The sequence below is a fragment of the Grus americana genome, chromosome 1 (assembly GCF_028858705.1).
Source record: "Grus americana isolate bGruAme1 chromosome 1, bGruAme1.mat, whole genome shotgun sequence".
In the NCBI taxonomy this organism is placed as follows: domain Eukaryota; kingdom Metazoa; phylum Chordata; class Aves; order Gruiformes; family Gruidae; genus Grus; species Grus americana.
This window is the reverse complement of record NC_072852.1, coordinates 99636904-99658229: the sequence shown is the minus strand read 5'-3', so window position 1 is coordinate 99658229 and position 21326 is coordinate 99636904. Positions and strand designations below refer to the sequence as shown.

At 39.7% G+C, this 21326-nt stretch overlaps 1 protein-coding gene across 3 annotated transcripts in view; it reads right to left on the bottom strand.

The window, feature by feature from the left end:
- Positions 1-21326, bottom strand: part of EPHA3 (EPH receptor A3) — a 235338-nt gene that overhangs the window by 18589 nt on the left and 195423 nt on the right. For all 3 annotated transcript variants that reach the window (XM_054846606.1, XM_054846622.1, XM_054846615.1), the window contains exons 11-15: positions 21044-21229; positions 15623-15684; positions 13090-13299; positions 3394-3543; positions 1191-1384 (exon numbers count right to left, since the gene is read on the bottom strand). In XM_054846606.1, the coding sequence (XP_054702581.1) occupies positions 1191-1384; positions 3394-3543; positions 13090-13299; positions 15623-15684; positions 21044-21229 (802 nt within the window). The remainder of the gene's footprint in view (positions 1-1190; positions 1385-3393; positions 3544-13089; positions 13300-15622; positions 15685-21043; positions 21230-21326) is intronic.

Genomic DNA, 21326 nt, shown 5'->3' with positions numbered 1-21326 from the left:
GTAATTGGGATGGCCAGCCTCTACCTCAGGATGCAATACAATGCCAGGAAAAAGGAGGCAAGATCCTGAAGCAGGCTGCAGTATCAATGCGGTTCTTCCCGCTGCCTTTGCTTCATTTCCCTTCTGCGCCTTCCCCTTCGATTGCCGTGGCGAGAAGTGTGCTGCGTTACACGAGAGGGATGTTTTGCTGTGTTCCTTTCTGGAGCTTGCCTCATGTCAGATTCTGGTCTCTTGCCCACTGAAACACCCTCGAAGACCTGGGTCTGAAGCAGCAGAGGAGCAGAGCGCATTTCTCCCCGGCTCTGCCTGCTTTGCGGACAGAAGATTTTGCACTAGCATTCATGCTAAAAGTAATTTTACATCTTTTACATCACTTCAGTACGAATATAACATTTTGTGCATTATATAAACCAATTCACTTAAACCCTACTTAACCAAAGCTCTTCTTTCACCACATCCTCATTGTGCCCTTAGGTGTCAACACACTCTTCAGTTACTCTCTCTCAATGAGATAAGAATTATCTCATCATAGTGATGTTCCAGAGTGCGTTGAATAATCAGGATTATAAATGAATGTTTCCAATGCAATTAGGAATATTGCACAGGTTGGAAATTCACTCCTAGTTAAGGCATTGATCTAACAGGGAACGTAAGTGCATTTTTAAGTTTGTGAGTCCTACTGAAAGGAAAAAGATTATTCATATGATTAAAGTTAAGGTGACTTGTCAGAGCAGAGCATAAGAGTGTAGCATGTGTGTTTGGACCCAATTCAGAAAGATACTTAGGAACACGGCTAACTGTAACCTATGAAACACTAAGCACTTAAAACACCACCTAAGGTCAGAAGGAAAAGGAAGATCACACGATGGTCAAATGTGCCATCTGCGTTTTTCTCACAGACCTCTGCTCAATCTTAAAATGGGTTTCATAGCCCTAGCATAACAGCTTTTCACGATTTGAATAAATAATAGCAAATTATTAGTAAAAATAACAGCAATAATAAAAAAGTTAATAATATGAAATCCTTCTCCCAAAGGGATAGTCAGGAAGCTTTCTCTAGCCTTCCAGATTACAAGCAGCTACAGTTAAAATTTGAAGAAGCAGGTGAACAGAGTAAACAAATTCTAATTATGGAAGATGAAGAAATCAAAGACATTTATTTATGTGCAATGTAAGATCTAATATGTCACCTTGCCGCCGCATTGGTGATTATTTTCAGACTGCTGGGATTACGGATCAGCTTGTCCAGGATGCTGACAATCTGCTCAAACTTGGGTCTGTTGTTTCTGTCTTTCTGCCAACAGTCCAGCATCAGCTGATACAAGGCAGCTGGGCAGTCCATAGGAGGTGGCAAGCGGTACCCTTCATCAACAGCCTTAATCACCTGCACAAGGATAAAAGTTTTTGAAAACTTAAAGGCACTTAAATCAACTTGTTTTTATCAGTTCTGTGAACCACATTAACATGGACATTCCGTGTTTAAACAAATGTGTTTATTCACTAATTGTCTTGTCTTGCAATGCCTCTGGTTTATCTGCAAAGTAAACCAGGCAGTAAATTAGGCATACAGAAAGGGCTGTAGGGGAGTTAAGATACTGTATGTGACTTTGAGGAAGGTGAGAGTCTAAAAAGGATCTCCAAAACTCACACTTGATTGAACTAAATCCATAGATAAAAGCTACAGCTAGTAAGGTGCTTGCTTAACTGTGCCAAACTTCTAAAGGTCTTGAATATCTCTTGCCTGATCACCCTCAGCAACACACACTTTCTCTCCAGTGGACACTGCACTCGGCGAAAACCAAGTCCCCTCTCATACCCGTGATCCTGAACTGACAGACAGAAGGTCTTGTGAAGAAATTTGGTCGTAATTGATCTCACAGGGCCAAAAAATATTTTAAAAACTTACCACAAAGATAACTGTATACTTCCTACTAGGCAGTACAGGCTCAATTCTTTTATCATTTGTCTAGATTGACAAAATTTGTCTAGATCGACCAAAAAAAAAAAAAATAGCCCAGGATTTACACTGTTATGAAGATTTTTGATACAACCTTTTCGCTTGAGTATAACGCCTTTTGATCAGTCCTACAGTATCTATTGCACCATGAATAAAACCCCAATGTATTCTAAATAGAAAATGATAAAGCCATATTCTGTTAACCTTTCATTTTATCTGGATCACTTAATTCAAAAGCAGGAAAAAACATTCTGAGTCAAAACAGGGATAGGAAAACAAGCCCATGGTTTAAGCAGACACAAAGCAGAGGCACATAAATAGGTTAATCCTTCTGTTTCTGATTTTAATGTGAACAACTATTATTAAAGGCATTCCACTAGTATATCAGCCTACATAGCACAATTAATTGATCTCCACCAAGGACAGAAAGAACGTTTAGGACTAATTTAAAAAAATACAGTTTGCTGCAGAGATTTGCATTCCAGAGGTACTCATTTGAAAGTAGTTTTCTTCTTTTTTTTCTTGTTTAACATAAAGTAGTATAGAAAATGTCTGACTACAACTATGTTGCTACCTTTTTTTAATTTAGTACTAGTAACGACATATACCAACTCCTTGGAAAATCTATTTGTGTTAGTGACAGTACTTCAGTAAAGTTAGTTCATAAGTAACTCCCATAGAATAAATCTAAGATTAATAAAACAACAGAAGAAGAACCCAAAATAGATATAATAAAAATCTTATTTGGGGAAATAGAATCATAGAATCGTTTATGTTGGAAGAGACCTGTAAGATCATCAAGTCCAACTGTTCATGCTTCTTACAAAAATACTGTGAGAGATCCATAGAATCGTTTGGATTGCAGGCTTGGATAGTTTACTGATGTTGCAAAGAAGCCTGTATTGGAAGTCTTCTAATCATATCACTCTATTTTATCCGTTGATTACTTCCAGAGGTATTTTGGTTTCATTAAACTCTTAGTAGAAATGCTTTGCTTCTCTTTTTCACAAGCTCCAAGAGCAATTTATTCTGTGTATTTGACATTAAGAGAAAACTTCTAAAGAATATTATACAAGTAGAACCAAAGGGGATCAACAGAAATTTAGGAGGGTGTTCCAACAGTAAGCTAAGGAATGTAAAAGGCAATGACCTCACTGCAGTGGAATTGTTTGAATCATCCTACAGAAAACCACCAGCGTGATACAATTCTCTAATATGTTCCTTCAGAGGTCCAAAATACCCTGCCAAAAGATGCTGGCTTTTTGTTAAGTTCACTAGAACTCATACCTGACTAGGGAGATTTGGAGACTTTCATTTCTACATTTTATTCAATGTCAACATCAAAAACTCAGAGCCACCTGGTTTCATTATGCTTCGCTTCCTTTCACAGCTTGATCTTTTATTTGAGAACATAAGTCAGATAACAATATACTCACATCCTGGTTGGACATCTCCCAGTATGGTCTCTCTCCGTAAGACATCACCTCCCAGAGAACAATCCCATAGCTCCATGCGTCACTGGCTGATGTGAACTTCCGATATGCAATGGCTTCTGGTGATGTCCACCGGATAGGAATCTTGCCCCCCTAGGAGCAAAACAAAACAAACCAGTCCCTTTCACTGTAATACAATGAATATAATTTTGCATGACTGATTATTTTAAATGAATATCTGAGATTCTCAATTATCGCTGTATTGGTGTAAAAAACGGTGTAAGCTGGAAAATGCTATTGCCATTTGTCATGCAAGCATCTTGTACGCAATAGAGAGTAAAATACATTAGAGTGCAAAATCTACTGAAGCTATAGATATATTGTATAGTATACATACTGTACACATGTACATACATATACATATATGCTCACATATATATGTATGCGTAGCATAATATGCACAGATAATTATAAATGGTAAGTTAAGTATGGTTGATTTTCAGTTCTAAAATGTTCAGAACCTGACAAGACAGTCATAGAGCATCAAGGATGAAAAAGCTAGTACGAGGTCCGTCCTTGCATCCTAGATCCCTTTGCGCAGCACAAGAGGGCTAGATTTGGCTACCTGTAGGCATCTCAGGTGAACTCCCTGTTAGTGTGAACCCTGCATGGTTTCACCATGTTTTCACCCCATGTTTTCTAGGGCATTCAAGGAAAACGAGGGGCCATGAGGTTGCTCTGTTTCACGAATGCCAAGGCTCCAACTGTATAAGGCAGTGACCGTGACCATAATATGCACAAATTTCCCATTCCAAAGCCGTCGGAGACAGTCACAGAAAGACAGATTCGGATGGGGTCATCCGTGCAGAGGGCAGAGTGCAAAAATGTCATCTGGGCATGCCGTCTTAAACATTTTTTACAGTCACAGGAGAAGCAAGGCATCATTAAATGATTCAAACTTGAAAAGAATTAAAGCTACCATTACAATTAATATTGTAGTTAAGGGAACATCTCTCTCTGATTATGGCCGCCATAGGTCAAATTAGTAAAATGCGCACAAGCAGCCTCAGGCTGAGTTTCTGCAATATGAGAATTAGAGGAAAGAGACAATTTCTGATGGTGCCAGCATGACAGAGGTTTTTAAGACTCTGATTTGTGAGTCACACATGAGAAAAGTAAGTGCTAAAAGACTAAGGTCCTAAAAAGTGCAAAACTTATTACTTAAGGTAATTCTGGAGTGAACATATTTGAATAGCGAAAACTGTGATAGTTTAAAGTCGTTTCCAGTTCCAGGGATGCACAACACGTACAGGGATATATTCTGAGGATTTCACACTAGACTAGCTATTTAAGGCACTTCCACAACCCCCATTATACTACAGTCTGATCACACACCTTTCCTCACAACAACCTGTATGGGAAAGGAGCGCTCTTATTTCCACTGACTAACCAGCAAGAAATAAAATGTAAAGATCTAATGCTTTGCCTACACTTCCATGAAGTGCACCTGCACTGAGGGTAGCTGTACCCTCACCAGCTTTAGATTCATTAGCTTGGTTAACAACAGAAATGAGGACATTAATGTTGAAACCTAAATACAGCCCACCCTGGAGCCTAAGCTTCTGTAATTTCACGGTTAATATTGCACAAATTAGATTAAATATAAGCAACACAGGTAGGCTTTACTCAGGTTGCAGTTTAGACCTGCAAAATGTCACTAGGTACATCTTAGAGGCTTGGCAAAGGTCAGAGAGGGAATCTGTCTTGGCATACATTTTTTTATCGATCCCATTCCACTTAGTAGACTCCCTACCTTAACCAAAAGACAAACCTTCATTTTGCACACAACCCTTAAAATTAGGTAAACTCTGAACTTCCACATTACTTGTGGACCAACAAATAGGACACAGAAAATAAACAGCAGTATTTGAAACCAGTATTTCATCACAGAAGCCAGACTAGAGCACCTGATGTCTCTTCTCTTGCAAACTTGGAAACCTATAAAATGATGTCCTTTAGTCAGAAAAAGTACGTCATATTTTCTATTCATTATAAGTTTATTCACAATTCCCAGTTCTGTTCCATGACAGTACTGAGAACAAAAAAATTATTTAGATTTTCTCCTATTCCATTGAGAAGCAATAGGATATCCACTTTACAAATGTCCAGGGTCCCTCAGTGAGTCCAAGGCATGGCCAAGAAACAAGGGAAGCTCTCCTGCGTCCTAGTGTTTTCACAACAAATCCACTTACACTTGTAGATGCGGGGGTGATAAAGAAATCAATCCCACTCTTTCGACCTTTTTTTTTTCTGCCTATGCATACTAGCAGAGCAAACTTTGATTTCCAATAAAGAACGTCAATGCCAGGGGAGAGCCATATCCTGACTTTACACAAACAAAACCCCACCGCCATGAACAGAAAGAGCTTCCTAATCAAACGTCTCCCACTCGTCCCACAGGCTCAGAAGCCGCCCGCAAGCCCGAGCAGAGTTAGAGCGCGGCTGCAAGGCCAAGGTGCCCGAACGCTGCCTGCGCAGAGGAGCAGGCGGGGGGAAGCCCGGCCTGCACGCCGAGGATGCCAGTCCTCCCTGCGCCGACCTGCCCACGGGGTGCTCACCCACCCCAGGCCATCTCAACGGCCAGGACAAAACTGCCTCCACGCTACCCGAGATGTAAACTGCAAACGGCTTCTGCAGATCAAACCCAACCCCGCGGACCACATCTGGAAAGGACCGTGAAGCTCATGGGGCCACTGGAGCCCGGGCATGAGGGGCCACCACCGTGCCCATGGCAGGGGGGTTGGAACTAGATGGTCTTTGAGGTCCCTTCCAACCCAAACCATTCCGTGATTCTATGATATACATATGACGTGCCCCACATAAGAAAGCCCTCGAGGCAGGGAGTAGTTATGTTGTTTTTCTTGCATCAGCATAGTGTCTGGTTCTGTGAATTACAGAAGTATCATTTTGGAGTTTTCAGAATCTTGCTCTCTAAAGAATCTGAATTTCTGTGGGTGGCTTCAGGCTCACTCTTTTAATTTCATGTTAAGATACGAAAATGGAGCCCTTCTTGCCGAACCCTAGAGAAATAATTGCCAGATGTCACACAGAAAAATGTGCTCGTGGCTAGAACATGAGCGCTTTAGGCAAGGGCAGGAAATATCATATTCAATAGAGGGTCTTTAGCTTTATAATCTTATGGAAAAAGTAATTTATACAATTGGAGAAACACATTTACACAAAATGATATTAATTAGGCTCCTAACATTTTGGGACTGGTTTATTGCAGGGTAAGGAAGATTATAAACTCAATGAAACAACATTCTAGCTTTGTTTGTTTTAGTGAAAAATGAAGGTAAATCACCCCTAGATTCCATTACAAGGAAATAAATTTTCTTTGCTGAGTCTCTCAGCTGTAACTCTACACAAGCCTACAGATACGTGTAGCATTATCATAAACAAGACTAAAATAAGGAGAGTATTAAACTGTAGCTAAAAAAGAAATCAACTGCCACTGAATAGAGTGTAAAACTATGATTTTGCTATTCTGCTCCCCAATTTGTCATAAAAATGTCAATTTTATCTTTGTATTTAAAAGGAGACTTTGTTGAACCGTTTTTTGAATAATTTAAGAGCAAGAACAGCAAAAAAAAAAAGTTCTGGTAAATATTTTTTAGACAAATAAGCATTTTAAGACAAAAACAATCCCCCCCAAAGGATTATGCAACATTCACATTTTAGCAGATGTCCAAATATCAATATATGCAGAAAATCTTGAGAGTTGTATCAAACTAAATGCATAGTTTTCTATTGCTATTACCTTTGAAAATTAGAAGGCTTGATGTAATTCAAATAGTCTGTTTTGAAATTAAAAAACCCCATGACCATTCAGCATTAGAAAATCCCTTTTCATTTCCCTCATTTTTGAGAAATATTTATCTCATTTGAACACATACCACCCTTCAGTTTTCTGCTTTGCCAGAAATCCGGATATTCTTTGCAATATCCTTGGCCAGGATCAAAGATATCTTAAATAATTTATCTTTGCATACATTAAACCAAACACTTTTCTCCTAGACCATAGAGCTGGAGCTGGGAAAACTAGGCTTCCATACCAGTTTCTTCACTCGTCTCTTGTTTTTTACTCCCTTTCCCCAGTCTCCTGATATTTAAAATGAGTATAATGATATCTGCTCTGTAAACTGCTATGATGAAAGTGCTAAGAAATCCTACCTGTTTGTTTAGGGTCTTTTTTAATTACTTACTGTATGTCCATTAGGCTTTCATGCAGTTTAATTCTTCTTTATCTGCTATCTCTGTTGCTTATCCTCCACTGGAAAATCTGAAACTCTAATTATTGGTTGGTATTACTGGGCTCCTACCCTTTAAAGTTAGTACTATCAGGATTGACCATGTAAGACAAACTTGCTAAATGAAAAATTATTATACATATGCCTAGGAAAAAGGTTTGCCCAAATCTATTTGATACAGACTTATAATGAGAAATCTACATGTGCATGCATCACTAGCTATTGGTAATATATTTACTGATTACTTTCTGAAGATAAGGACAGGTTTTACACTTTTGTCATGGTCTCCCTTTAAGGTCATGCTCGTCATGAAGCCAAATAAGCTGCCTGAATTTGAGTAGAAAGCATTAGAAATTGTAGGAGTTTGTTATTGCAGCTCGAAATCCCAGGCAGTCTAGGTCAGAGAACCACTCTTGGGGTTTGAAATTAGTGAGCCAGCAGTAACCGAAGGTTTGATCCGCTCTAGATGGAGCTGCGATTCCTACACTATCTGGCTGTTCAGCATCATTCATCTAAAGTCAACGAAGCCCTCAATTTATTTCTAGTGCGTCTGGCACTCCGGCACAAGGCAGCTGTTTCCAGGCCTTCATAACCCATTCCAATATTCTGATTTATAATCTGTTACAGGGTGACTGCCACAGGCACCTAAGCCACAGGCCTGGGGAGAGGAGAATCAAGAAAAATGGATTCTAACAGAATTATTAGAAGAACTTTGCAGGAAAACCTGAAGGTAAAAGCCTGATATTAATCCATTACATGAGGACTCAGGCTAGTTCAGGAGGTACCTTACTGGTACAGAGCAAGATGGTTTCATGCAAGTGAGATGAGCCTGACTTACCCTCTTAAGCACCTGAAAATTACCTGATGCTACTTGTTCATCTCTCACTAACGAATATTTTATCTTGACCTTATCTCCTTCTGGAGTGGTAGATGATAACAGAGCACTGCCGCTCTCCCTCAGGCATATCAGGCAAGAGAATTTGTGGTTTGGGTTTTTCTTCTCCTTTTTTTACCACACCCTTCAACACATTCAGACTGCATTACCGTGTTTTTGCATATAAAGGGAACGAACAAACCACAGCAAACTTCTGCCAAGGACCAGCTGCAATCACGTGCACCCTTCCCTGCAGCACGCGATGGAGCGGCGCCTTGCCGTGCCCCCCCTGCTCCGCTCTGGCACCCTTACCTGGGGGCACAGCCTACCAGAGCGCTTGCCATCAAAGCACGGTACTTTCTGAAGTGATGTAGATTTAATGAGAGGTTATCCATGCAAATATAACAACTGGACAGTGTTTTACATTGAAATGCCATCTACACTGGTGATGTATCCAACTATGTGTTTAAATAGTCAAAGTTCGTCTACCGATTACCCAAATATTATGCCTTTGAGAGACATAATTACAGGCCCTCTACGTGTGTGATGGTTTAAATTTACTTCCACTTCATACTGTGTCATTAGTCCACCTACTTGTCATACAGACATCTAAAAATAATAAGAATAAAAAGGATCAATTTGACAATGACAATTTTAATACAATCTTGGCCTTTCAATTAAAAGTGAATAGGTACGGAGAACGTAGATAATTACAGAACATCCCCTCTGGCACAAAAGCTCAGTAAAAAAAAAAAAAAAATTAAAAAAAATCCAAACACTCAATCAGTGTAATTCACATGCTGGCTTCTCCTTCTGTAAGCAGGCAGACCACAGGCTGCCAAAGGCCTTTTGTGGTATTGAGTCCATGACAATAATTCAGGAGGTAAAAAATGACCCGGTCAGGTAGCGAAGTTTTCTTACAACTCTTGATTCCCTATATTTCACATATGCACCTGTGATCCTTGCATTGTCCTTCAGAGCTCTCGTACAATAGCATGAATATCACAGATCATGCACTGATATATAAAGGGATACATACATTATTGATATATAAAAGAATACATGTCCATATCCTTTACGCAAAGCTTCAGACACAGCTTCTGAGAACAGAACAACATAAAATGTCACCTGGTCAGTGGTGTGTATTGAAAGCCTGAAGGACTGACTGGGCTTCTTGGGGGCAGATCGATCCCAAATTGCAATTATGAATTAAAGCGATGGAATTGTTCTCAGGCTCTGACATTTACAGATGGAAAACAGGGGTAGAAGAGGAGGCTAAATAGATAAAATGTCTATCTTTGCAGCTAATTCTATAAATTTCTAAATGGAGAACTGGGAGTGGGAAGAGGTTGAGGGGAAGCAAAAGTCTCTGCTCATTAATATAATACACACTCTTCACTGTTTGAATGTTTGGAATTGTGATTATGTTTTCAATTTTTTTTTTGTCTTTTCAAGGATCCTACTGAATAGTTGTCATCCTTTAGTTGTAAAGGCATGGAATTATTTGGGATGATGCCATGATTTTAACAGGCAGCACTATTTTTGTCTTGTTTTTGCTATATAATTAGTGCCTGTGAAAGGCAGTAGGAACAGCCTAGAAAATGGCCCTGTGTTTTATGATATGACTAAGTAGCAGGAACATGAACTGCCCAACTTTCTTCCAGTGGGCTGGAGCTGTGTGTCACACTTGTGGTTCCCAGTTGTTTAAGCTGGGGATCAAACACACTCCAGGGACACACTACCTGGACATGTATACAAGATTCGCTTCAAAGGAAACTTGAGCAAAAAGCTGAATAGCAAACAGCCTTGCCCTTCTTTCAGAGTCAAGATGTGGCAGACTTCAGCAACTACTTTTGATGAAAATTAGATTTGTCCTAAGTTGCATTTGAAGGTTTTCATTATCTTCCTGCAACTGTTTTGCCTATACACCCTAAATGCCAGATGGAGTTTACTGAACACAGATGATTACACTTTACAAAGTAGTTTCTTTCCATCTGATTTCACTATCTAAATGTAAATAGGCAGGTAGGCTTTGAAAATAGGTGGCAGAAGAGGAAGAAAGAAAAAAAAAAAACAACACTGCCCTTGGCCAGAGGAAATTCGCACATAACACTGGCCAGGAACACTGACACCCTGTGCACCCTGGTTTGTCCCAGCTCACCAGTGGATATAAGTCACTGATGTTCGCTTCATTTTCAGGGAAGCACGCTTCCCTTATAAAGCAGTATGCTCTGCAGCTTTATGGGGAGTTGCTTTTTTCTCCCCATACAACTTTTTCATCTAAGTTAACTAAGACTTTAAGGTTTCTTCAGCTCTTTATGTGAGTACACTAAATGCCATTACTAAATTATAGATTAGTTTGCATGCCCAGATTAATTTTGGAATAACAGATTTGAACTAAGCCTGGCAGAGGTATGCGTCTGAGCAGAAGAACATGAGCCAACCATGTGGCAAAGCTGTGTTGGGGGTGGAAGGAGACATAGAGACTTCTCACCCACGGCATGTGTAAGAAACATGAGATAAATACGCTATGCTTGGTGCTGGGGATGAGTATCCCGTTTTGGGCATCACATTTAAGGAAAATGTAGTTAAGCTGAAAAAAATCTGAAGACGACCAGCAAGAAGAGTGAGTTTGGAAAAACCGCATAGAAAATAAAAGAATAGAGGGATGCGTGTGGAGAGGACAGCAATCACCACGCATGAAGGCAGCTGCTTTAAAGGGGAGAGCGATCACCTGCCTATGGGCAGTAGCGGTAGGGCACAGAGTAATTGCCTTAGCTTGCAAGCATACATCCTGGGGGAGGGAGGCTAAATACGAGACTAGATAAATACTATATCTAAAACTGTTTACCTCAGAGACACTAACACCCATTACTTTCACAGGAGATTTTAAGAAGAGGGCAGGCAAGCATATCTGACAAGGCAATAAACCTCTGGCTGAACTACAGACGATTTTCACTTCAGGAACTCTTGCATTATATTAATATTTACTTGTGAATGCTGCACCTATACTGAGCATGAAAACTGCTTTCTTCTACTAATGTCTCTTTGTATTAACCATGAGAGATCTCTGCAGACAGTGTTCTAAAGTGGTACATATTGCATATTTCTAACAACATGCCAAAGCTTATCAGAGGACAAAGAAAGCACTGAAAGGTGACGTAAAGAATAGAGTCTTTATGCCTGGTAAGTTATGAAGGTATGATTGAGAAATATGTATCTATAGATGTATGTATCTATAATGTATATATAACGTGTAAGAAAACAGCTAGGATTTCTTTACTCATTTGTCATTTTATTTCAATCATGAAGAAGGTAGCATGCAAACTACCACAATAATTGATTTCTCCTGTCAGTGATCAGGAATGAAGGAAGCCCTAGAAAACCCACATTAAGATTTTGCTGATACATTCTACTCTAATTTGGTTTGTACAGTGAAGACGAGATGATTACTAAGCATCAGTGCAAATTACACTTGACTAAGATACTGGAGATTAATGCTACTTTTTCTAAAATTAATAAAATCTACTTGCAATGGGATTACAGTGAACAACTAAACATCCCAGTGTAATATCTACATACACAAAACTAAATGTATGCCTTCAAGGTTTCCACAATAAAACAGAAGCGTTCTTCAAGTGAGAACAAGAGGTGCAGCACAGCTATATTTAGAAGACACTGTGGCTTTTCTAAGGCTCTAAGCCAACAGCGTAGCTTCCAGGTAGCTTTTCAGGCAGGACGATATGCAGAAAAGAAACAAGCAGCAGCCTACACTATGGGCAGTCCCCTATCTGATAAAAGCTTCTCGAACTCAGGACAAAACAGCCAGAGGTTAAGTCTCCTCCTTGATATCATTACATCTCCAAAAGATGGGTACCACTTTGTATATATGATATAAGGAGAAAGCATAGGATGTTTATTGCATTGTTAAGCAAGATTTCATTTTTGTTTAACTCAAGTTTTTACTCAGTTAGGGGCACAACAGCAGGTATAACTGATGCATCCTTGTAGAACAATGATACCAGCATGCTCCAATCAGACATATGTCCCATCATACTAGAAGACACAAAAAGGTAAAAAATAAAATAATAAAAAAAAAAATTTGCTGGGTAGGATTTTTTCTTTACTGTGTGGGAGCTAAATCAGCAGTGCAACAAAACCTGCTCAAAGCACACATGAAGTCTTACATTATTGTGTGCCACACCAACTCAGGCCTTAATTGTGGTATTCTCTCCTTTACACACCTGGCAGAAAGAAACTGAGCTGTGAATTTTGCATACTTTAAGAAAAACAGTCTACCAATAGAAATCATATTTTTTTTCCTTCTATTTTCTCTGAGACATGAATTAAAACCAGCTGTGATAAGTTTATCGTTTATTGAACATCACTGGGCATGCAAGACTGGATGGCCTCTACAACATGGAGTATAAGCCTCAGGGAATCCTTCAGATTTCAGTCTAACTTTGTCACCACCACCAAGAACTTTAGAAGGATAAACAAACACGGAAAACTCACCCTTGTGGTGTAAGCAGCTTCTGGGTCATCTTCCAGTACACGAGAGAGGCCAAAATCTGAGACTTTGCATACCAGGTTACTGTTGATGAGGATATTACGAGCAGCTAGATCTCGATGGACATAACCCATATCTGACAAGTATTTCATGCCAGACGCGATCCCTCGAAGCATGCCTACTAGCTGGATGACTGTGAACTGGGCATCATGTTTCTGGAAAACAGTCGAAATGTCATTTCAGAGATTGTTCATGTTCGTCTTTGCACGGAACTTTTGATAAAAACCCTGGAAGCTCCTCAAGGGAAGAGCTCGTGAGTCAGGGGTCGTGATTTAAATGCCACACGCAGAACTACTTTGATCTGTGGACGATAATCTCCCAATCAGCTGAGGGAAGTGGGCAGGTTTTCAATTCAGATAAAAAAAATCATTTTCCCCCTTCTTGCTGTCATCAGAATTTTAATTTCCTAGATGGGACCTGTGTGAAAGCGGCACATAAATCTAAGTTGTGTGTGCTCATAAGACTGGAGTGTCAGGACATTAGGGAAACAGATGTCCAACTTCCCTGAAAGGCCATAGGAACTGTTAGTGAAAATCCCAGCCTTACCCAACGGACTAATGAAAGTTTTCTATTACACATGCATTTTTTCTAACAAAAGCAAATGCTGATCTGATTCAGTGGTTTTCAAATTCCATTAAATTTAAACTCATTCCTCAAAATTTTCCTCAACTTCAGGAACACAAAAATCACTTAAATACACTCTGACTTAGCCTAGCAACCAATAGTTGCACATATTTCTAATTGTCTACTTTAGACACATGTTTTAAATCTCCCAGCTCTTACTAGCGCTGTTAACATCTAGCTTTGATATTGACATATAGATACATAGATGATGGGACAACAGTACGTCCTAGTGCAGCTCTCAAATGAATCCCCCAGTGCTGTAAATGTATCATCATGGGCAGCTCTCCAGCTCTTCCTGCTGCTTCTTCCAGAATTTTATTAAATACATGGGAGCTGGCTCTGCCATGTGGGGTGAGCTCACACAAATCAGTCTGCAAGACTGATTGCATTAATTTCATTTTTGATTCATGTACTTAGGGGTGATATTAGCACTTTAAACATTAGAGAAATATATGGCACAACATATGCTTAAAGAGCCTCACAGAATTCCCTTTCATGAAGAAATTCATTATTATTAAAGACTCTTACCAGTTCCCTCTTATGAAACTTTCTTTAACTAGAGCCAACACAAGAGGATCTATATAAACCCTGGAAAAGACTTAGCTAGAACTCAGAAGAAGGTTTCTAACCACGAAAGGAATGAGATGCTGAGATAGCCTTTCCATGGCAATGAGGAAAGCAAGCTAGTTTTAAAAGGCATTTATAAAAAGGGTTATATGGCCTGAGATGCCTGTGATGTTAATGAGTCACAAGGTTCTTACCTATGATTCCACACAACAGTAGTAAAAAAAAAACCCCAACCACCAAACAAAAAAACCCCACACTCAAATGAACAAACAAGCTGAACAACTGTTTTGTAGTCAGAAATTATTCTCCTTTCCTCAGAGCTTTCTTCAAGGATTTTTAGCCTAAACAAAATATATGCAGTTCGGTACAGATATATTTCATTCAGATATACTGACACATTATTTATATGTATTTTACATGCTCCAGTGGACATCATAACATATATAGTACATACTGAAACTAAGGTTGACAATATATCCCCTTTTGGGGTTAAACGTCTAGTTCAGTGTTATGAATTTGGGGGATAATGTCATTCAACCGTGGCAGAACCAAAGCAGTCTCCCGGCCACAGCTGAGTTTGCCCTAACAAATTAAAATTAAACTTGTGTTTCCCCTCAGATGGGATTTCATTTCTGCTACACTTCTTGTTTTGCCACAAGTAAATCTTGGTGACACAGGGAGCGTTCAAATTTTTTTAGGCTCGCTACCAACTTTGACAGAAAACAAAGATAAATCAACAACAGTATTAGTATGTCTAAGGTTGGGGAAAGAAAACAGGCCAATGAAGTTTGCTAGCAAAACATTTCGAACACCCTCAGGTATGGGGTTATTCCCTAAACTTTGCGTGTTTAGGGAAATGGCTCTTGGCTCAGCACTATTGGTTTACTGGTAAAATTTCCACAAATCCGTTCACTTTGGAAATCGCTTGGTAAGACATACAGGCTGCCAACCAATAAGCATAATCGTGTTACAGTAGTAATTCAGCCCTCAGAAAAACAATTTCCATTTTTCTATGCCAGAATGTTGTTTTGTTTTGTTTTTTTTATTGATGTGACATATTAATAAAACAAAAATGTTCTTAATTTTGGAATAATACTTATTGCAAGCAGTCAAAATGGACTAGCAGATCCCCACGTGGCCTTCTGAGCGCTTCACAATGCACACAAAACCAAATGGAAATAATGAAATATTAAGCAACATGATGAATCAGAGTACAGTGGTAGCAAATTCATAACAAATTCAGAACGAGAGCCAGCCCTGCACCATGTAGTTCTCTATTGCGCTTACCCGTAGGAAGCTGTCCAAGGAACCGTTTTCCATATATTCAGTAACAATCATAACTGGTTTACCTGCAAATATATTACAGGGGTCAGACATTTAAAACGAATGCACAACGATCAGTAAAAACAGGTATTTCAGAAATGTGCCCAAATCTTCCAAATCCCAAGGATAATTTCCCATTTAGAAAGAAAGCAAAAGATGCACGGGCAAAATCAGTTCTGCCCACAATACAATTGTGATTTCACTGACAAAACCAGAAATACAGTCGTTTCAGCATAAACTGATAGAATTTTTAGCAGCTCAAGTCCCAAGACACAAAGTGAAGCACCCCGCATTTTCAGTATACAGTGTTTTATCCATCACCGTTGAATATAATCCATCATATAACTGTTGAATTTATGCAATGAAGTAGGTGTATTCTGCCATGTGTTTGGCCCCAGGCTCCCTGTGGAAGGGAACTGGGTACTTGCTGTTGAGGGAGCCGCGGTTTCTCTCCAGAGGTGCCCAGGTCTGCGGAGCAATGCTACACCACGTGGGCATAATCAAAATGTTCCTCGGATACTACGGTAAGGGAGAGATTAAGCAGCACACGTGGAGGCAACAGCAAAAAACTTCTCCCTCAGGAGGGTATTTACAATGCATTTAAATTGCAGAGGGGGAAATGCCCAACAGGAGCAATACAGGGCCTTGGAAAGAAAAGCAGGGCTGTAACACGGCCGCCTTCCGCTGCTGGGGGGGTAGCCCTCGTTCCCGGCAGCCCAGCCTGCCCCTGCGGCAGCACGACGGAGAACACACGCCAACCCGCGCTCCCGCCCAGCACCGCCGCGCTGCGGGCACCCCCACGCTCCAAGGGAACAGCCCCGTGTCCTCGAGAAGCCTCTAGTAACTTTTAAAACCTCTCCGTGCAGACTCAGATCAGTTTGTGAGACCATTCGGTTCTACCCTAAGGGATTTTGTAACATAAGCGAGGTTTTATACGCAACTCTTGACAGGTCGGAGAGAAATGAACGCAAAAAATTAATGTGATTACGGTGAAGCTTCCAGACAAAGGTCGTTGCCCTGCTAATATTTTACCGTCATACGGATTTTATTATTTCATAATATTTTCTAAAGCTTTGCTTATTTTCTCTTTCTGGTAGAGAGAAAGGTGGGTAAGAGCATGAAGTTATTTAAGGAGATGAATTATTATTTCACATATAATACAGGAAGGCATCTGACCATAAAAGCATGACAAAGGCCTGCATATTGTGTAGCTGGCATGGTGATATTTCAGCTTTTAAAATGGAACAGCATGAGGCTTGAAAGAGGTACCCAGTATAATTAAAAGCAAAAAAGCCATTAAAAATCAAAGCAAATGGTAACAACTCCTTTTTTTTCTTTTTTTTTCTTTTTTTTTTTTTCAGAAAATGCAACTTCTACCAAATAGAAATTCTTAGAAGGGAAATATTAATTTCAAAGAATGAGTTTAATATAATGAGATGTAAATCCTTTGTCCTCTCTCATAGATTAATGGGTTAAAATATCTTTTTCCAGCTGTGCAAATGATGTGTTATACTGTGGGATTCACACTATCTGGTAATCAACTCTGTCATCCATTAACTGGTAGGAACAAACTCTTTATCCAAAATGTTAATCTTGAATTATATAGGATATGGTACAGATAAAAGGCCTAACAATGTAAAATCTCAAAAGAAAAAAAAAATTAAAAATCTGTTGATTGCTTATTCTTGCTAGCAAGAATATGCAGTGCAAGGAAAAGTACCTAACTTACACTTTAACCCAAAGGCACTTCTGGTAACGCACAGAAAACGCTGGTGGATCTTTACTTTCAAGTAGAGTGCAGCGCACCGATGGGGCTATCCGAAACTTTCTATGATAAATCCACGTACTTTAAAATCAGGAGACAGTTGCCTGGTTTCTGTATAAACTCAGACAATTTTATGACACATCAGAAGACTGAAATGAGTAAGAAGCTACGTCTTTCAAACTATTAAGAGAGAATCTCCCTGCCTTGCTCCCCCATATTCAGACAGCCCTGAGTGCCGCGTTTCACTCTCCTTCAGTTGGAAACGTGTCCGTAATAAGAAGCATATGCTCTGAAGCAACACCGTGCACTTTTAAAAGAACATTCTGCATTCATTTATCAAAGCACAGCCGTTTATACACGATAACAACTTGTGTCAACAGTGTTGCCGAAATTTATTATACTAAACAGGCTACAAATTGCTGTAAACTATTAGTAAACTAAGCAGAACATGTGTGCTGGTTATTAAGACTACTGCCTACAGCGCACCCAGGAGACCGGTGCAGCGGGAAAAGGCAGAACAGAAATCAACGCGAAGCAGGGGAACAACTCTGCAGGGAAGCAAAGGGCTGGACTCTTATCTGGTGGGTGCTCCTCCTCGCCGCTGCCAGTGGGTTGTCCCACTGGCAAACCATCGCCACCCCAGCTCGAGAGCTTCTCACCCCAAACGGTCCTGTTGCCGGGATGGCGACAATTGCTGCTATTAGCAGTTGCTTCAGATTTGTTTAGCAAGGATCTAGCTTTTCATACTAAGGGCCACTTGTCAAAAATAATTTGGTTAAAGAAGCAAAGGTCGTATTGCCCATTTATCATGCACTACCTGTACTGGGAGTGATGCTGCAAATACTCCGCAGGCTGTCTACTGACTGTACATAAACTAATGCTTTTGAGTGTGATTTAATAGCTATAATTAAAAAAAAATATGAACACTTGCTAATTTGTTATTACAGTATATTTTTGTTGTTTTTTTTTTTAAAAAAAAAAACCAAACCCAAACCAAACCCTACAATCTTCTTGTCCTTCTATCACCCTACAGAATGTTAAGGAAAATAAATTGTTATCTTTACTTGCATTTATGCCATATAATTTTACCCAGTAAACTGGATACAAATAGTTGCAGAACGGTTTTTTCAATTCCTGTATTCAAGCTATCCTGAGAGGGTGTTGTATCCCTGAGGCTTTTATTGACTTCAGCTGGGAATATTCAGAGCTTGCTCTCTCCTACTTCAATGTGATAGGCAGCTGGCACTCCCCCTCCCCAACAAACAGCAGTCTGCTGTGAATACAGCTGAGTAGCAAACTTACTAATAGTTGCTTCTACAGAACACAGACAGCATTAGTAACGCACATTCAAAAGCAATGCACAAATTCCTGCATGCACAGCAATTAAATTATTTTCTCAAGTGCCACAGTAATACAAAATGTGACAAAATAGATTTGAGCTCAGCTGTGCACAGGCTGATGCTGGCATTTCAAGTAAGTTTGGGACTGCAAATGTTATTCTGACTGTACAGAGTGTGTGTCATTGAAAAGCAGGAGATAACTTGGGTTTACACAGACAGATCTGCCAGTCCTTTCCTAATGGGATTGTGAGACCTAAGCTGAAGAATAATTTCTTTGTTATTTAAATCAGGAAAATAGACTTTCATGAGTCCCACCTAGAGAAAGCATTATTACTGTAATTATGTCTCTTCATAACATACAGGGTTTTACATATCTTTCACCAGTTATTTTTAGACACATTCTTGTGGGTTTTTTTATTTCATATGATTTGTTGCAGTAAGCTATGGAATTCTTTCATGCCTATGTGAAACCTTGAGTCACGCAATTTTAAAAACAAGATTCCTTAAAACCAATAAAACCATCTACTTAACAACAAAGTTTTTGGTAGATTTCGACCCAGTTAATCTGGAGATGCCCTCAGCACATTCCAAGCAGTTCACTGAAATGGCAAGGAGCTGCTTTGCTGGCAGAGTCCTCTAGGATGAACTAGGAAACATCCTACCCATTTTTTCCACTCCCCTGAAAAATCTCAGAGCATTCCTGAATTTCTTTTTAGGAATAACTTGTATAAAATCTTATTAATCTCTCACCTAATAACTACTGCAGGACTTTGATTGTTAAGTTTGTCACCTTATGCTACAATGGAAATTTAGAAAGTCCCTGAATGTACCTCTCGCACAACAAGCCAGATTTCATACTTCATGCAACCTCTCTTCTCTACTATTATTTCTGTCTTTCCACCTCAAGGTAGAGGACAATCAGCAGCACAAGTGACGAGAGCCAGAACTTGCCTAAATGAGGCACCAAATCCCTCATTCTGACCAAATCTTCTCAAAGGAGAAGAGCACGCAGGATCCGAGTGGCTTTGAGGAGGCAACCGTGGCGACCTTGGGAAAGCTGGGTAGGAGCTCCAAGACCGACACCACCATTCAGGAATGCCTGCTACAACACGCTCTTATCTTAACAAAAGTGGAGCTGGAGAGGGTTCTTAAATATGTTACTTTTCCAGGAAGGTACTGAGTGTGGATGGAGTTTTCAGTTATGTTTTTGTCTCAAAATGAGAAAGTGATTTGTTATCATAAACATAGACAAAAACATGCTTTAAAAAACCCAAAACAAACCCATAGCAAAAACATCCAAAGGCAGATTTAGAAAATGTCTATTAATAAAAATATAAATATTATCAAAGAAATAAAATCAATTTTACTACTGACAGTTTAAAGCCCCAAGATTTTTTTTTTTTTGAAATTTTTTTACAAAGAGGTATAAATTCTAGAGGATCAGGATCTTTAAAATGCCTCATACTAGTACATGCTGATTATCACATGGAATATTTTCCCTGCATGAAAACCATGTAAGAAAAAGTTTGGAATTATTTTTTAATACACCAGTATCAGTTGCCATAGCCAGGTAGGCTGTTCATTAATTTGTGCTAATGAGAAAACGTAATGATTTAGTTGAAAGCAGAACATAGTGCTTCAGTGCAATTAGGAAACCTTAGGACAGCAGACTCCATGACTCCTAACAGATTATCAGCAAGAGCCTCTTGGCCACTCTGTAGCAATTTGTAGCTCTGGAGTTCATTTAACCTGCCGGATTATTCCAGTGCTGCACTGTTCTTCAGAAATGCCCCTTTTTCTCCATGTTCTATTTTTTCAAGCAGATAATTTTTATTTCCCATTATTTTCCCATCTCATTAACCCTGGGTACTGCTTTTAAGTTCTCGGCAGCCGGAGAGCAGCAAGACGGTGAAGGTCCTGCAGCTGCCCTGCGGGCAATTGCCTCCGACACCGCTCTCCACTGGATCCATCAGCGTGGGTTTAGCTGGTGCTCGGGCATGGGTAATTTTTCCTCTTGTTTTTGAGGAAATACAACATACACTGCAAAAGTCAAGCTATGTGTTTCCGCTGTTATACCTTTTGAAGGATATTTGGTACATATTAACGTGGTTATAACATAAACATTTCTGGAGGGGTCTGCAGAACATAAACGTGGATGATTGAGTTTTTTATTTGCTTTTGCTCTTCCTTAAAAGATCAGAGAATCACAAAATAACTTAGGGTGGAAGGGACCTCCAGCTACGCTTCCCATGCAAAACAGATGCCCATGTCATATCTTACTTTTAGTGACGACTCCCTCTAGTCGAATGATATTAGGGTGGTCAAACTGTCCCATGATGCTTGCTTCTCCCAGGAAGTCCCTCCGCTGTTTTTCTGTATAGCCAACTTTCAGGGTTTTGATAGCCACTGAAATTTCCTTTTTAGAAGGCAGCTTTAGGCGCCCACTGCACACTTCTCCAAATTCCCCTAAAAAAGTGGAAAAGTGACAAAAGATGAAATGTAGTTATTTCATGGGGATTTAAGAAAGAAGACGTAGCGTTCAGGAAGCGTCCCTGAAGCGTGA